Here is a 17,886-nt window from a genome sequence, read left to right on the forward strand (position 1 = left end):
CCGACTGGCCTCGCGCTCAGCTTTGGACGGATTTACAGCAAAGCCGAGAGGCCGAAAGAAGAAGAGGGCTGGGCGTCGGGCGAAGGATGCACCGTAGCAGCGCTGCAAATGACAAGACCGGAGGGGAAGTGTGAAAGATCCTGGCAACTCGCCAGCACTATGAGGTCTGCACTGAGGGGCTATCGAGGTTGCCGCAGCACCAGAAAAGGGGACCTGCTTGCAACGAAGCTGTGATTATTATTATTATTATTATTATTATTATTATTATTATTATTATTATTATTATTATTATTATTATTATATTTATTTTTGATCTCCCCCACATTCTCCTTTGCTCCCTTCTTCTTCTTCCCTGCGCCGGCTTCTCTGCACAGGGCATCCTTTTTTTTTGCCTTCTGCTGTTTTGCCTCTTCGGAAGCCGCTGCATCCCACGCCAGGCTCCGGCGGTGGCTGAGATTCCTTCCTGGAAAGAGGCGAAGCACCCCACCCCCTTTGCCCAGCTTCTGGCGCTTGGACTCTTCCGCTGGCAAGGGGGCTGCTTGGAAGATGCTCGCCTTCAGGCCTTCGGCAGCTGATCGGCAGAGGAAGGGATAAGGTCTGGAAGAGATGCCCCGGCTGCTGCAGCATTCCTCCGGAGCTGCCCTTTGTGCATGGACAGAGCAGGGGAGGTGTTAGGGTTCCAGCTGGCGGCTGGCATCCGCTGCCATCCAGAGGGGGTGGCAACCACCCAACCAGCAGCAGCAGCAGCAGCAGCAACAGTAGCAGCAGCAGCAGCAGCAAGAGGAGAAAGGTCTGGCAGATGCTGGCTAACGGTGTGGTGGGCACCGCCGTCCGTTCCCCCAGGCACTCATGAGCAGAGGAGCAACCCTGCAGCGGAGGACGACCTACCTGATCTCCCTGACCCTCGTGAAGCTCGAATCCGTTCAGCAGCTCCAGCAAGGGGAACAGCAGCAGCAGCAGCAGCCTCAGCAGCAGCAGCAGCCACCGCCAGAAGATGAGAAGGCAAGGGCTGATGATGATGGGGCTCCTCAGCCGGAGGGCAGAGCAAGCAGCCTCCCCTCCAGCCCTATGGCTTTTCCATCAGTTGCCGAATCCTCCGGGTTAAGGAGCCACAAGGAAGCTGAGGAGGTGGCCAAGATCAAGAGGCAAGAGCGCACCTTCCACCGGCAGGATGCGCTCTGGATCAGCACCAGCAGCGCCAGCACTCCTGACTACCTATTGCAGTTGTCGCCAGGCTGCCCTGAGACGCCTGGCCCATCCCCATCCCCAGATGGCCCTGGGCGAGCTGGATCTCTCTGGACCCCACCCAGCAGCAGCAGCAGCAGTCAAGACAGTCCTTGGGATCCAAATCTGGGATTAGCAACAGCTGCCCCCAAGGCCAAAGCCACCATCAGCTTGGATGCACCAGCCATGACGCCGAGGTCTGAGGCGCTGGGAACTTCAGTGGCTCCGGTTGTGCCCCCCAAGCCTGACCCACTGGTGCTGCCGGTTGCACCAGCAGTGCCTCCCAAACCCGAGACGGCGCTGACCTCCAAATCTCAGCCAGTGGCCCCCTATGTCGCTCCACCTCTGGCTCCTAAACCTGAGCCGGTGGTGCCCTTCCAGCGTGAGGCAACTATGCCATGCATAGCCCCGGTTCTGCCACCCAAACCTGAGCCAACAATTCCCTCTATAGCCCCCATCATCCCCCCAAAACCAGAACCACCTGTGGGCATTATCTTTTCATCTGCTCCTCCCAAACCGGTGATGGTCGGCCCTTCAGTCTCCTCCACTCTCCTTTCTAAGCCTGAAGGCACTTTTATCCCGTCAGCTCCAGCTGTAGCTCCAAAGCCCAAAGCCGTTTTGGTTCCAGTCATGCCCAGTGTGCTGCCAAAACCAGAAGTGGCTCTGATCCCCTCCAAGGCTGGGTTGACGGAAACCTTGGAGGTCCCTGGAGATGAATTGCCAATCCCCGCTCCGACCACTGCCAGTTGCTCCTCCAGTGCTGCTGCCCCTGGACGCCGGATGTTGGTCAGTCATGCTAGCTGGGGTGGTTCTGAGCCTGGGACCATGGAAATGACCGTGAGCCGTGTAGGTGTTTCTTCCTTCTCTCACTCGGGAGCCTCCTCTCCTCACCCCGCTGCTGGAAATCGCCGCCTCCGCTTGGCCACAAATAAGCCTTTCAAAACAGTGACCACCACGGGGGCTAAGGTGGGTACAGAGCCAAAGGCCGGCAAAGGGAGCCACAAAGGGGGTACCCCAAATCGCCTGTCGTGGCCGGAGAGTGAAGTCAAGGGCCGCATGAAGGTGGCAGTCAAAGGGAGTGGGGAGACTGTCCCCCGAGGAGGGTCCAGGGCAAAGCTGTCCCCTCACAAAAACAAAAGCAAGACTCTGGACAACAGTGACCTCAACCATGGCCCAGTCAGCTTAGCCTCCTCTGGTTCTTGCTCCTCAGAAGCCGCCGTAGGGCTGAAGAGAGGCCGGGAGGGTGGAAGGGCCTCCACCCGTGACCGAAAAATGCTCAAGTTCATCAGTGGCATCTTCACCAAGAGTCCAGCTTCCACTCCCACTCACCCTGGGCCCGGCTGGAGTCTAAGCCATAAAGAGCTGCTTAGTGCTGAGCTGGCCAAGGGAGAATTACCCAGTAAGTATTGGACCCTGCTTTCTGGATGAAAGTGTGGGATGGGTGTGACCTCACATCTACTGAGCTTGAGTTGTGTAGATGATATAGGCTAAATAATGGAGAGGGCTTGAGGATCAGAATGTTTAATGTTGTGTTTGGGGGATGTTAGACCCACACACACACACACACACACACACCCAAATCTTGGTTTGGAATATTGGAGAGGAAAGAGTAGGCAGGTTTCCTCCGTCTGTGATACCTTCTAAGATGTTAGGATTACCATTCCCAGAATTCCAGCTACCGGGGGATTCTGGGTGTCATAATTCAACATAGGCAACAGGTTGGTGTGCTGTTTTTGCAAAGAGTTGCAGTAGTAGAAACATAGGGTTTCCTCCCCTCTATTATTAATAATAGATTCCTTTGTAGAGTCTCTGGAGAGCCTCTTGCCTTACCTGATCCTCCATTAGATTTCCCATTAGAAGATCCTACTGTTTCTCTGAGAAAGAAATTCTGGGCAGCCTAGCCTTGTTGCCAAGGTGATAGTAGATCATGGCCACCAATATATGTGTATACTCACATTGGGAAAGTGTTGAGGTTAGAAGGGATCTCTTGCTCCCAGCTGAATGCTATTGCAACTGAATTAGTTTTGAGTCTGAGGCTTTCAGACGATCTCCATGTCATCTCCTCTCCCCCCCACCCCCGGTGAGAAACTGGGGAAAAAATATTATTAGCCCCTTTGATGGGAATATCTAGATGATGTGAAGGATTCTTAGGATTTTATGTACAGAGTCAATCTATATTAGACAAGCACATGTAGCAGAGGTCATCTCAGGCTCCTCCTCACCCCCCAGCTTGGAATGGCTGTGTGGGGTACAAAGGATGGAGTGAAGCCGTGGGTAATTTCAGGAGCAAATTTCTGGGCTCTGTTTAGGCAAACCAGCGTCTTATTTCCTCAAGCCAGAATTGACAGTTTTCTAAAGGAGATGACCTTCTCTTTTTCAAAAATCTTCCCTTTATCAGAAAATCTGGAGCCATCTAGGATCCGGCTCTGTATCTTAGCATTCTACCAAGGATAGATTTCATTAGCAAGCTATTTCTGAATATTTTCCCCCCCCCACGCCAAACAGATTCAAATTTTGCCAGGGCAGAAGTGGCAAGCACAATATGGAGTCTTATGTCTGCAACAAATGTCCCCTCGCTTGCTGAGTTGAACCACATTATTAAGATGATGATTACTACAAGCTGCTTCATGAGAATTGTGTGAGAAAATGAGATGGGGTGTGAGGTGTGTATGTATATAACATAAATCTATAGAAATGACGATTACGTGGAGGTGCCAGAAAGTGTGTTTGACTGTCAGTGTGTAATCCAAGTCCTAGGTTACACTGGGGAGAAATTACTGGCATTCAACTTAATTAACAAGCAAATAAAGGAACATTTATATATTGTGTTATATAAGTATCGATGGTGATGCACTGTGGTTTGGTAGTAGAGATTTCCAGCAGAAACATATGAGTCTTCTGTATGATTATATGGGCATTAAAATCTATATGGAACTTGATTTGAAATTTGACAGCTTCTTGGTGGTGTGCTCTGCTGTCTTGTTAGGCTAGGCGGGAAACATAGTTCTCATAGTTGTGAAGCTCAATGTACATTGTCCCATTATTTTTGGAGAAGTCTCCATTATGCAAGAGGCCATTCCTCTGCAAGGCTCTTTACGTCTTATGTCACATCCTCCAATTGCCATCTTTTCCTGCTGCTCTTTCATTCATTTGGAAGGACGCATGGCTAAACAGGAGACAGCCATGCTTTCTATACTGAAGGTCCCAGATTCTGTCTCCAGCATTTCCAGGTAGAGAAATTGAATACCTGGAGATGAAGAAGACTTCTCAGTTCCCAGAGAGTTTCTCCCTATTGGAGTAGATCAGGGGTAGGCAACCTTGGCTCTTTTATGACTCGTGGACTTCAACTCCCAGAATTCCTGAGCCAGCATAGCTGGCTCAGGAATTCTGGGAGTTGAAGTCCACGAGTCATAAAAGAGCCAAGGTTGCCTACCCCTGGAGTAGATTATACTAGATGAAGATATTCATGGTGGACAGCAACTTCCTGTATGCATGTTTGCGATTGGTTTAAAACTGAAACACAGTACAAGATTTGCTATGAAAAAAAATGAATATGAGGGGTCCTTGCTTGAACTTGCTTGTTGTTTTTTTTTGTTTGCAAACGTTTCATTACCCTAACTAGGTAACATCATCAGTGCTAGTAAAAATGAATATAGGTAGTCCTTGAACCCAAAAATTGAGCCCAAAAATTTCTGTTGTAAAGTGAAATGTTTGTTAAGTGAATTTTGCCCCATTTGACGATTTTTCTTGCCACAGTTGTTAAGTGAATCATTGCTTTTGTTAAGTTAGTAACCTGGCTGTTAAGTGAATCTGGATTCCCCATCGACTTGGCTTGTTAGAAGGTGGCAAAAGCGGATCACGTGACGCAGGACACTGCAACCGTCATAAATATGAACCGGTTGCCAAGCATCTGAATTTTGATCATGTGACCATGGGGATACTGCCATGGTCGTAAGTGTGAAAAATGGTCAGTCACTTTTTTCAATGCGATTGTAACTTTGAACAGTCAGTAAATGAACTGTTGTTAAGTTGAAGGCTACTGTATTTGCAGGTAATATAGGAAGATATTTGCATCCATTGATGGTCACTTTCCCTTATTAAAGAGCAAGGGTTGGATTTCAATTCCTTTGGACTGCATTTTGGACTTCAGTTTATATTAGCTCTGGCAAGCATGGGCAGTGACAGTGGAATTTAGAAATGATAATGCAAAACATCTGGAAGAAACAGGTTAGCTTTCGATTTCAAAGTATAATTCTGAAAATGACCACATTAACATCTAACATATCAACTGATGACTAGAAGGATTGGGCTAAATCAATCCAAGCTTTTATATGTGGAATATTCTGTTAAGCTACCTAGTTCCCTCAAATGTGATTTCCCATAATTCCCAACCAGAGTAGCCAATTAACTTAGAATTGGGGACACTAAAGTTTAGTTATCTGGTGGATAGCCATTTGAGTCATTGGTGTTGGCTTGGGTATCCTTCCTCAAACTGCTAACTCAGTTTTTAATAACTTGCAGAAAACTAACAGATTACAAGCAGGGCAAATTTCTTTGTGGGGGGGAGTGGGGAGGAGAAAAGGTCTACCTACAAACCTCCATCTCATTTCCTTCATGAAAGTTGGAGGGTCCTAAACAATTTCTCCCAGAATGTCTGGTTGTGGTGGGCTGAAATTGGTTGGAGATGATGTCCCTGCAGGTGCTCTGGGACCACCTTCATAGGCTTTAAAGGTTAAAACTGGCACATTGAATTGCACATAGAAACCAATAAGGAGAGAGCTCAGGACCTGCAGGAGAGGTATAATGTGCTCATGGTGGCATGTATCTACCAACAACTGGGCTGATGCATTCTGATCAATGGAAGCTTCTAAAAGGTCTTCAAAGATTGAGATGGTCTAGCAGGGGTGGGGAACTGTGGCCCTTTTATGACTTGTGGACTTCAACTCCCAGAATTCCTGAGCCAGTTGAAGTCCACAAGTCATAAAAAGGCCTTAATTCCCCATCTCAAGTCTAGACGATTGGGGCATATATTACTGCTGCAAGGGTCTAATTCTAAATGGGGCTAGAATTTCTGTGTCTGGCACAGCTTGATAAAATCCCCTGGCCATGGCTTCTCTTGCACATTTAGCAATAGCCAGAAGTTCAGGAATTCTGCCTGGTTATGAGCATATTCCCTCAAGGCCAGTGTCTCATCACACAGACAAAATCGCAAGCATCAAGGAACCTGGAGGAACAAACAGCAGCTTCAGGCTGTTTTGTCCCAGCTATATCTGCTTTTTCAATGAAGTGTTTTAATGAAGGAATAAAAAAAGAAATAACATATGAAAAGAAGAACTGTTTTTTAAAAAATATATTCATTATATATTTGGAACTTGTAGACGCCCAGAATCTTTTGGAGTGGGCAGGTATAAAAATGTAATAAATAATAATAATAATAATAATAATAATAATAATAATAATAATAATAATAATAATAATAATAATAATAATAATAATAAAAGAGGATACAATTAATAAACTACAAATAAGTGGACAAGGGAAGAGAATTGGAAAATAATGGAGTTCTCCGATATTGCTTTAATTATTTATAAACTATAAAATGTTGTGTTACTTTAAAAATCTAGGAAACACGGTTAAGCTTTAAGGAAAGAATGCACATAAGGAACCATGGTGAACAGAGTGTAAATCACTGACTGAAATTATAAGCAATAATTAATCTATTCAGACTGGAATATCTCATGAAGTTAGATTTTTATGCATAGAAAAGCTCAAATTTTGGTTGAGGTACAGCTCCATCTAGTAAGTTATCGTCCAGGGATGGTTTTCAATTAGAATTAAAATTTTACCACAGATTTACTTTTAAGATATTTTGGACATCAAAGCATGTTCCTATAAATTGGTTAACCATTTTTCCAAGGAGGGAATCAAATAGCTTTTCCAGCAAGAAGCATTTAATATTACTTGGCAATTAACATATACAAAGCTAGTTCAGTATCCTTTGAAAGCATATAATGTTTTAGTAAAATTTAATAACAATATGACAGGTCAAAATGGACATTTGATTTTTCAAATGTGTTTCATTCTAATGTAAATCATTTTCCAAAACTGAGCCTTACAATTGTCAGCCTCCCAAGTAGACCAGACAGGAAACGTGACAAGATAAGCTAATTCTACTTTATTATAAGGCTACATTAGCTTTCAAGCCTGAAAGTACAAATCTCCCACTGTTTCTTTTTACCACCTGATTAGTGGGTAAAACGTAGAGCTTTTCTAAGTTCCTTTCTCTGCCCGGTTACTCAGTTGTGGGCACCTCCTCCTTTTATCTGATCATCCTCTAGGCAGCATCCCCCCACAAAAGCCAAGGTCATTCTCACATTCCATTATAACATTGCTACCACATATTTGGAGGGAGGAATCCAACCTGCTCATTTCACTGTTTAGATCCTAGACACCTTCAGTCTGGCATAGCAAAGCAAGATAAAGCTGAGTGTCATCAGCATATTGATCTTCCTCAGTGACATCATATACTGTGAATGTTGAAAAGCAAAGGAGAAAAGAGCAAGTCTTATGATAACAAATAAGTGAGTAACCACGTGACTGATCCCTCCCATCATTCTTCGCCAACAACTAGAACTGCCCGTTGAAGGCAGAACCAAGTTGCATAGTACTTCCAGTCCCCAAGTCCTAAAAGTGGCCAGAAGGCGAACCTAGTGGCTGGTGTCAAAGGCTGCTGAGAGATGTCAAATGGCCAGGACAGAAGCACTATTTTCATCCGTATCACGACAAAAATCATCCAATGATTCCACCAATGTTGTTTCCATCCTATACCCAGATCTGAAAATAATCCAGATAACCTGCTTCCTCTTGGGTGCTTTACTGGGTAGTTGTATACCACCTGTGATCTCCATAACCTTCCCTTAGAGAGGCTAGACCAGTTGTGGTGAACCTATGGCACGCGTGCCAGAGGTGGCACTCAGAGCCCTCTCTGTTGGCACGCGTGCCACCGCCACCAGTAGCAGGAGCCCTCCTGCTATCAGGCCACCACCATCAGGCCACCACCGCCACCTGGACCAGGAGCCCTGCTCAGCACACAGAAGGTGAAGCAGCCGACTAGCAAGCTCGAGTAGAGATGGTAGAGCAGAGGTCACCAACCATTGTCGATTGGTGGACTGGAAGAAAAGGGAGGGGGAAGCATTTTACATGCGTGCATGCACGCACGGGGCTGCGAGCACGCACACACTGCAAATGGGGTGGGGCTAGTGCCTGCGTGATACTAGCCCTGCCTCATTCTTGCGTGGTGCAGCGCCTTGTATCTGCACCCCGCGGTGCAGCAGCACCCGTTTTCGCGCCTTGCAGCACGGTGGCCCATTTTTGCGCCCCCCCAGTTTTTGCGTGCCAGAGGCGGCACTCAGAGGCACCTCTCTGCCCCCCCCCGAGGGTACCACAATGCTGATGCGGCCCTGGCACTTTGCGATAAATAAGTGGGTTTTGGGTTGCGGTTTGGGCACTCGGTCTCTAAAAGGTTCGCCATCACTGGGCTAGAGATTGTGCAATATATTCAAATAAATAAAAATCAACAGAGGGCCTCTTAAGAAGAGAGTGAATTACTGCCTCTTTCATGTGTTCAGGCACTACCTCCTCTGTTTACTCAAGACCACCTTTTTGATCCAAACTCTCACACACCTTCTGGGACCCCCCCACCCCCCCCCAGAAGAGCCAGGAGAGACAAGAATCACAACAGACAGAGGACTAGGGACATGACTATGTCATGCCGTGACTACCAGCCGTGGCAAAGCATTGCCCCACTCACAAAAGTGCTTTCTCTCTTGTACCTTCTGCCTTCAAAAAACTGGATTATGGGATGGACAGCTCCTTGTCCTGTATATATTTAGATTTGCTTCTGGCTTTGTTCTCACTGTAGGAAGGATGGAGGGATAGAGACAGAGGAGCTGCTAGTCCAATTGCTCTCAGAAGTGAGATGTTAATTGAATTGGAAAGTTGGATTAAAGGGTATATTGTAAGAAACAGAATTATTGCTCCTCTCTGATGAACTAAGGCAAACCCCTGTTCCCACTCCACTGGTAGCATGAAACATTCCTGCACATCTGGTCCTGCCAACAAAGAAAGTAAAATCTATCACAAATTATAATTTGACCTTTATTAACAAAACGGAAGTCACACACACACAAAAAACCCCCACCTTTCAGGATCTTCATCTCACCTCATCAGGTAAGAGGTGGAAGAAAAGCTGACAGTGTTGAAATTTGCATGATCAAGGTACTATTCCACCCGGACATCTTGCCAAAAAGAAGTATAGATTTTGTGAATGTTCATAATAACAGCTTTTGCTCTAAGATGGAAAGGCTAACGGAAAATGCTGATCCTGCTCTTAAAGCAGGCCTGGGCAGTCTTTTATTGTTCAGTTTGGGTCCATAATTTTTACAAAGGTTCTTGCCATTAGCCAAGTCTAACAGGAGTTGATATCTAAAAAATATCTAAAGGACACCTGGTTGCCTCTCCCTCTTGGATGGGATCATTTTTCTCTGATTTGGCTTTTTTTGACAACACAATCCTCTAGCAACTAAGAGAAAATGGAGAGTGCTGTCAGAATACAGGTAACTTACAACAGTTCATTTAGTGACCAAAGTCACAATGGCACTGAAAAAAGTAACTTGGCCATTTTTCACACTTCTGACCATCGCAGCATTCCCATGGTCATGTGATTTACATTCGGATGCTTGGCAACTGGTTCACATTTATGACGGTTGCAGTGTCCCGGGGAATGTCATGTGATCACCTTTTGCGACCTTCTGACAAGCAAGGTCAACGGGGAAAGCCATATTCATTTGACAGCTGTGTTACTGACTTAACAACTGCAGCGATTTACTTAACAAATGTGGCAAGAAAAGTTGCAAAATGGGGCAAAACTCACTTAACAAATGTTTCCCTTAGCAACATAAATTTGGGGCTGAATTGTGGTTGTAAGTTGAGGACTACCTATACCGAGCTATTTCTTGACAGAGGAAAGAATTTGGGATGCTCTTTTAAAATGATATTTGTGATATTTAAATGATATTTAAATGGCCATATTTAAATATGGTCAAAAAAGCTGTTCCTTTCATTGAAACCCTGTACTGTAACTTGTAGATCTATGATGGCAGGTAAGATTGCCTACTTACAAATTTTCAGCATCCTTAGTGAATTATACTTCCCAGGGTTTTTTAGAGAAAACAAAATTGGCAGAAGAGATAAGCTGTGATTAAAAATTGATCGTGAAAGTAAGGGAGTAGAATTACATTGGAAATTCTCATTTTTCTATTGTAATGAATCCAAGTCATGACGCCCACCGTACTGACTTAAAACATATTGAAAACTTGGCTCTTTTCCCAAGGCCTGGCTTGGTCTGACCGTACTTTCAGTCTGTTTTTGGTCTCTACTACTGGGAGAGAGAGGTTGGTGGTTGTTCCTTCCAAGTAATGCTATCTGTTGGGTTTTATAGGTTTTTATAGGTTTTATATATGTCAAACTGATTAGAGTCTTGTGGAGTTTGGAAGCCTAAATATCTAATACATAACAATAGATGGAAAACTGATAGTCTTACTACTATCCATGTGTTTCTTGTAGGGTTTGAAACTGTCCAGAAATTTATTTTATATATCTTATAAAAAACAACTTCTAATATTTTTGGTACAGATTCTGTGCTTGGCACTCCCAGCCTACCAAAATGTACGAACCCCATTTCAGCAAGAGTTGTTCATCCTGTGCAACTTGTTTTCCATTTTGGAGAAAATTACTTTGTATTTTAATGTTTCCATTAGACAGCACTTAGTATAATCGATAGTCAGTTGAGGGAGAAAAAGAGGCTAACAACAACCCAAGGAATTGGCATGTAACTCACCTAACACAATGCAGTCTCCCACATAAGGGTCTATCAAGTGTTTGCTAAGATGCCCCCTTCCTGTTTTTGCAACCTGTAGGAGGCAGAAGCAGGACGTCCACTTAGCTTCCAGTGAACTACCTTCAGTTTGGTGAGCTAATGATTGTAAGGGTCTTTGAGATGCTTTCCATGATGAAGAGTACCAGCAGTCCTGGTGGCGCAGTGGTTAAAGTGCAGTATTGCAGGCTAACTCTGCCCACAGCCTGGAATTTGATCCTGATGGGTTGAAGGTTGACTCAGCCTTCCATCCTTCCGAGGTTGGTAAAATGAGGACCCAGATTGTTGGGGGCAATAGGCTGGCTCTCTAAACTGCCCAGAGCATGTTGTAAAACACAATGGGGTGGTATATAAGTCTAAGTGCTATTGCTATTTATGTTGTCCTCTTTCCCCATCCCATGCTTCTCCACATATAAATATTGTAAATTCAAATAAAGGAAATTTCATTTCTGGGAACGGTATATTTTTGCCTTCTTCATTTTGCATACACATCGCAAGGATTTAAAGAAAAGTCAATTGAAGTGCAAAAGAGCCTATATAGGACCATTACTAGCCAAGCTGGGATTAATCACGATGCTGGACTATTGCAGCCAGATTCATCCCAGAGCTGTGCAGCTGCTGGGAATTTCATGGAAATTGTGAGCTTAAGTATCGACCCTGCCTTTGTGATGAAAAGTCAGTGTCCAAATACTTGCTGTTTTAGGAAAGGCGCCACAATTTTTCAGCTGCTGTTCCTTGTTTTTTTGCTTTAAACCTGTCAGCCTGGGGACAGTTTTTCTCTTGTCAGGGCAGCCAATTCTTTCTGAAGCTTTCGCCCCAGAGAAGCTTCTTGGGATTAATGGAGGCTGTTAAGAGCCCCAGACAATGATCTGGGCGCATCATTTCTTGTATAAGAATCACTGAGCCATTTACCAAGATTCACCATGATTATTAAAAAATTGTCTCATATGTTTGCTGCCTCATTTCATGTAGAGAAAAACTGAGGCATGGACTCAAGGCAGAGTCTTTGCCACTGTTTCCTGAAGGTCATCTGGAGGTTATCTGGAGAGTGAAGATTAGAACCAAGCAACTTTGCCGCTACCCATTTCTTTTTTGGAGAGCTGATGTAGCCCCCTTCTGTTTCTTTTAACCCTAGTAGGTTTTTTTGTGTAAAAACAATAGGTTCTGTAATAAAGACCCTGATGATGGAAAAGATTGAAGGCAAAAGGAGAAGGGGACAGCAGAGGATGAGATGGTTACATAGTGCCATTGATGCAATGAATACAAATTTGGGCAAACTCCGGGAGACAGTAGAGGACAGAGGGGCCTGGCCTGCTATGTGGTTCATGAGGTTGCAAAGAGTTGGACATGACGTAGCGACTGAACAGCAACAACAACAATAATATAAACTAGTGATTTTTAGGTGTATCGGGATGCAACTTCTAGAATTCATGGACATCTGACTGCAGAGTCTGAAAATTGTAGACCATGAGGTATGGGCTAAAGCAGTGGTTCTCAACCTTTTTAATGCCGCAACCCCCCCAACCGGTCGTAAGTCGAGGACTAAACCGGTCATAAGTCGAGGACTAAACCGGTCGTAAGTCAAGGACTACCCAACCGGTCGTAAGTCGAGGACTTTTCCTGCCTGGGAGCGCCGCGCATGCGTGGTTCCGCCCCCTGCACCGGCCGAGGCGTAGCTGGCAAGTGGCAGAGACGGAGCAGGCCGACCACCAGCTGGCCCAGCCCAAGGGAGGTAAGGCACCCGCCAGAAAAGGGGAAAAAAATGGCGGACAAAAAAATGGCGGACAGCCTTGCTTGGCGACCCCCGTGAAATGGTCGATCGACCCCAAATGGGGTCGCGACCCATAGGTTGAGAACCGCTGGGCTAAAGTAAAATGTAATTCATCAGGCTCATGTGTGAAATGGATTAGTCTTTACCAGACTATCAGGTTTCCTTTTGGTGAGGTGTTTGTGATTCTAAAGAAAAGAAATCGCAATCAGATGTATCTGTTTTGTTCCAGGTTTTAGGAAATGGTAGCTTTCATAACAGTTCATTAGATACTTGTTGCAATAGTCTACCGTAGTTGTTGGGAGATGTCATTAAAGCACATGTGAGCAACTTCCGGTGACCCAATTATTCTTTGGTGGTGAGATCGCTAAATGGCCATATATATGGAGAAAGTTGAGTGTGGGTTTTATCAAATGAGTAGATTTTTCTGAATATTGAAGACTTTTTAGATATTTCCTACTTCAAACTACTGTTTCTAGCAATGCAGCTAGAGAAGGCTTCAAGGAAAAAACTCACATAGTGAAGTAATATGCTGGTTTTATTGTTTTTTTCCCCCTCTTGTGTGAAAGAAGCAGGCCGGTATTCGATAGCCAAGAAATAGCCAACTTTCTAAAAGACTGTTCTCCACTTGGTTTCTTAATAATCCCAGTTTTTAAATCATTTTCATCTGCCACGAATACCGATATCTATGTTGCAAAATTATAACAAGTTTGAAGGTTAATTATTATAGAATTTCTTAAGAAATCCAAGAACCAGTTCTTTTCAGGAATTTGGTTCAAAGGCTAAGCATTTTGCAGTTGAAATCCCTAATCCTTCTGCCTTCCAATAACTTGCAGATTTCACATTCCCAGGATTAAATATGTATGGCAAGAGAATAGCTATTAAGCAGTCAACTCCTGTTCAGGTTTACTTGGATGTACAGTAAGCCTTATCTTTTTCAGTTATACGCTCTTCCAGAAATCTGTACATAATTTAAATCTAGTTTCCCTGTAATAAAGCAGTTTTGCTGTTTGGTTAGTTGTACTGTGGGAACTCATCAAAACAAAATCTGCTTTATCTGTGGAAACAATGGGGAAGTTGTTTCAACACAATGTATGTTCTACCAATTGTACAGTTTACCAGCTGCAACTCCTGTACCGAAAACATTATTTCCCTCAGTCTATCTTGGAATCTACCTCCTTAAATGTTAAGGTAGTAAGGGAGATTTTATCCTTCTTTCCAAAATGAGAATTTAAAAAAAAAACTACATTTGTTTTATTTTCTATAAAAGGATGAGAATGTGAAGCAACTGACTGACTCGTAACAATTATTTATCATGTTAGAATATAACCTAAATGAATATAGCCGTGACATACAGCCAGGACATACAACAATTTCATTTAGGTGGATGACTCAGAAGATGGTAGGTGGATCAAAAGGAGACAAGAGCAAAGTTCAGCAACTAGAAAATCTTGGAGCCAATCTGCAATATTCTGTCTTGCTTTGTCTCTTCTTGCATTTGCCAAATTGGAGATGCAGAGAAAGTGCTTTCTAGAGCCATCAAAAATGTTGGAAGCGGTTCCTGGCATGTCTGATGGGTGAAGCTTTTGTTGTTGCTGTGGTTGTTGTTCTCTTCCTAAATTAGCCTTCTCGGGAATATAATTGTTGACCAGAGAGCTGGACTTTGGATCATTTGTTTGCCTGAAAGGCACGTTTCAGACTGATTTTTATTTAATTGTACAACTAAATGCAGCCCTTTATTATTATTTTTTCAATTGTTACACAGTAGCCTATTTTACTATAATCCTGTTATTGCTGAATTGATAATTGGCTATTGGTTTATTTTTTGCATCTATGCACCATGTCAGGCTTTTTTTTTTCAGGAATAGTGCAATACAAATTAAGAGTTACGATACGAAAATGTGCATCAAAATCTCATTCATTTTTCATTCAGAATGCTGTTAATCCCACTTTTTCTTTTTTCTTTTTACAAAAATCAAAGTAGCCAACAGTCAGTGCAAGGCAAAGTCATATTTAGTGTGGAGAGCAGCCCTTTCTCACTCAGAAATCCTGGAGCTTTTCAATTTGGGGAATGTGAAGGGATAGGGAATAGTTGTGTGCAGATAATTGTTGCACGTGTGTTGCTTCGAACCTGGTACTGTGAGTGAAACTTTTTTTCTGTGTGAAAAGTTTGCAGTAGGCTGTAGTACTATTTTATAATAATAATAGCAACAACAACCATGAATTGAGAATACACTATATCTCAAGTAGTGAAATAACCCCCCTGAAGGAGGTATCAGCCCTTCAGGGTACACCAAGTAGGAATAGACCCTGAAAATCTGACTGGAACAATACTTTACAGGTAGTCCTTGGTTAAAGATCACAAATGGGGCTGGAATTTTTGTCACTAAGCAACATACAGTAGTCATAAAGCATGACATATGACCCACACTGCTTGGCTACAGCACTTCCAGCACATCTGTTTGGTGTTGATAGCAACTACCACAATGTTGTTAAGAATGACATTATATGATCGCCATTTAGGAGCCTCCTCGTGGTTTCCCCATTGATCGTGCATAGTCAGAAGCCAACAGGGAAAGCCAGAAATGGTGATCATGTGACTGGAAGATGCTGTGGCATTGTAATTGTGACTTGGTTGCCGAACACCAAGAACATGATCCCATGACTACGGGGACACTGTGATGGCTGGAATCTTAAAGACCGGTCGTAAATATTAGTCATTCAGCACAGTCGTAACTTCACTGAACGAGTGGCTGGTAAGCAGGGACCACATGTACTCATATAAGTTGTAGCAACAGAATCCTGAAAGTGTGACCTGAGCTTTCCTTCTTAGGGAGGAGTTTTTCTTAGGTTTCTCACACTTTTTCTGTTCCCCGGGCTTAGAGGTTCTTTTAAGCAACTGTTGTCTCTGCCTCTTTCCTCCAAGATTATCATCTTGACGTGTTTTGGAAGAAGATATTGACTCTTGACTTCTGTTCAGGAATAAGCTATATCCTTTGGGGTCCGAGGAATCTCATGAGAATCTATCCGTCTTGTAAATCCGACAGCGAAGATGTTTTTAAACTGGTGGTGATTTGTATGAGGTTTAATTTCTAAAGAGCTGACACTTGCAAGTAACTCTTGAATGGTTTCTCCTTTACCAACATTCCCCCTCCCCAGAGTTTCAAAGTACGATCTCCTTGCTTATAGGTAGTGCATATGCCCCCTCTATGCCCCATTTCAACAATTAAATCTCCGGCAAATTATTGCTATTGCTTCCAGTGGAGTTTGTTAATGGCCCAATTCAGCTACATTTATCTGACAGTTTTATTGGCGTATTACATCAAACAGCATCGATTCCGTTTCTGAGAGATGAAAGCAGTAAATCATACACTAGAATTTAGAACAAGCTCAGGATGTGGATGTGACTTTGATTACAAAAGTTAGACTCTGGTCTTCACGATGGCAAAAAAAGTAGGCTAGGGCAGGGGTCCCCAACCCCCAGTCCATGGACCAGTACCGGGCCGCGGTATGCCAGCAAAGGATCTGCACAAACAAGCAAAGTCCCATCCGTGGGATGCAAGCAGCACACAAAATCACGCACTCTCCGATGCGCAGAAAAACCTTTCTCCACGGAACCAGTCCCTGGTGCCCAAAAGGTTGAGGACCTCTGGGTTAGGGAAGTCATGAAAGTAGCCTGTAGTTCAGCCACATTCCTGGCTTTAGACAGTAGCAGATTCAATTTCACCAATTATAGATAGTGAAATAACAGCTTAAGCCATAAGACAAGAGGGATCTTATTTGTGGGGTCCTTGGTCCTCTCTAAGGTTGGTGGTTTTCTTGCAGACGTTTCATTATCCAACCCAGGTAACATCAAGAGTGCTAGTTATATCACTAGCACTAATGATGTTACCTAGGCTGGGTAATGAAACATCTGCAAGAAAACCACCATGCTCAGAGAGCATTTCAACCCTGAGCTACACATAATTCTCATTTACTGATCTTATTTGTGAATGCCAAAGCTTTGCATTCATCGCAGTTCCAGTGGCGGTAACATATTTGTCTTTACGTGTGGTAGACATCTCTCTTGCTTCCTAAGTAGCAGCAGCAGCAGCAAAATGAAATCTGCAAAGATGTAAGTATACCCCTTGCAGAATCCAGGGTGCCTTTTAAGCTTAGATGGGTAGATCTGTTAATTGCATATACAAGCACATAGATTGTGCCAGTTAATAAAAGGCCTATGTGCTCACAAATGCTTTGTCAGGAGAAGGCTGAATTCTATAAGACGTAACATTCGCATCCTGTAATTGCAATGTGAATATCAAATCATTTCCACATCCCCATTAAAGTCCTGGGGTGTTTCTGAACAGAATCCATTCGGTATTCAGAGCATCACAGAATGGAGGGAAATGTCTGTGAGGGTCTCTGTGGTTAGCCACACATGCAGGGAGAATGGCTCCATTTATCAGCAGCATGCCAGCTGTACTTTCAAAGGAGATGCATTTTGTATTCTTGCTAGTAGATGTTTTTATGGCTGTTATGGGAGGCCAAATGAGGGAATATTGGCATTCTGTTAGAAGGAAACAGATACAGAAGGGATACCCTAATCTATGAAGTTGGGTGGTAATCTGTGTGGTCAGTCAAAATAACCATAAATAAGTGCTGGGGGGGGGAACAGATGTTAAGAATCTCAAAGAACAATGAGAAGAACAAGACTGGTAAAGGACTTTCTGTACACTATATGCCTAGAGGTACACTTTATTTTTATTATTTTGTCGTAGTCTATGCATTTAAAGCAGCCCAAATTTCATCTGAGATGAGCGAGTGTCAATATGCTCAGCCAGCATGATGCATAGGGAAATCACATATATAGACCAATCGTAGTTACAGAGTTTAAATAGTGTCCCATCCCCTTCCCCGCCCGTCATGTAATTGATTCTGTGCTAATTGTGCTCTCTAGAGAAAGACTGTTCTGGATTTT

The 17,886-nt window shown here is 43.8% G+C and overlaps 1 protein-coding gene across 1 annotated transcript in view; it reads left to right on the forward strand.

The window, feature by feature from the left end:
• Positions 1 to 849: 849 nt before the first annotated feature.
• Positions 850 to 17,886, forward strand: part of AGAP2 (ArfGAP with GTPase domain, ankyrin repeat and PH domain 2) — an 86,440-nt gene continuing 69,403 nt past the window's right edge. The window contains exon 1 of the mRNA XM_029284988.1: positions 850 to 2,623. Within this exon, the coding sequence (XP_029140821.1) occupies positions 850 to 2,623 (1,774 nt within the window). The remainder of the gene's footprint in view (positions 2,624 to 17,886) is intronic.

The sequence above is a fragment of the Protobothrops mucrosquamatus genome, unplaced genomic scaffold (genome assembly GCF_001527695.2).
Source record: "Protobothrops mucrosquamatus isolate PMUCROS unplaced genomic scaffold, P.Mucros_1.0 scaffold_155, whole genome shotgun sequence".
Lineage (NCBI taxonomy): Eukaryota > Metazoa > Chordata > Lepidosauria > Squamata > Viperidae > Protobothrops > Protobothrops mucrosquamatus.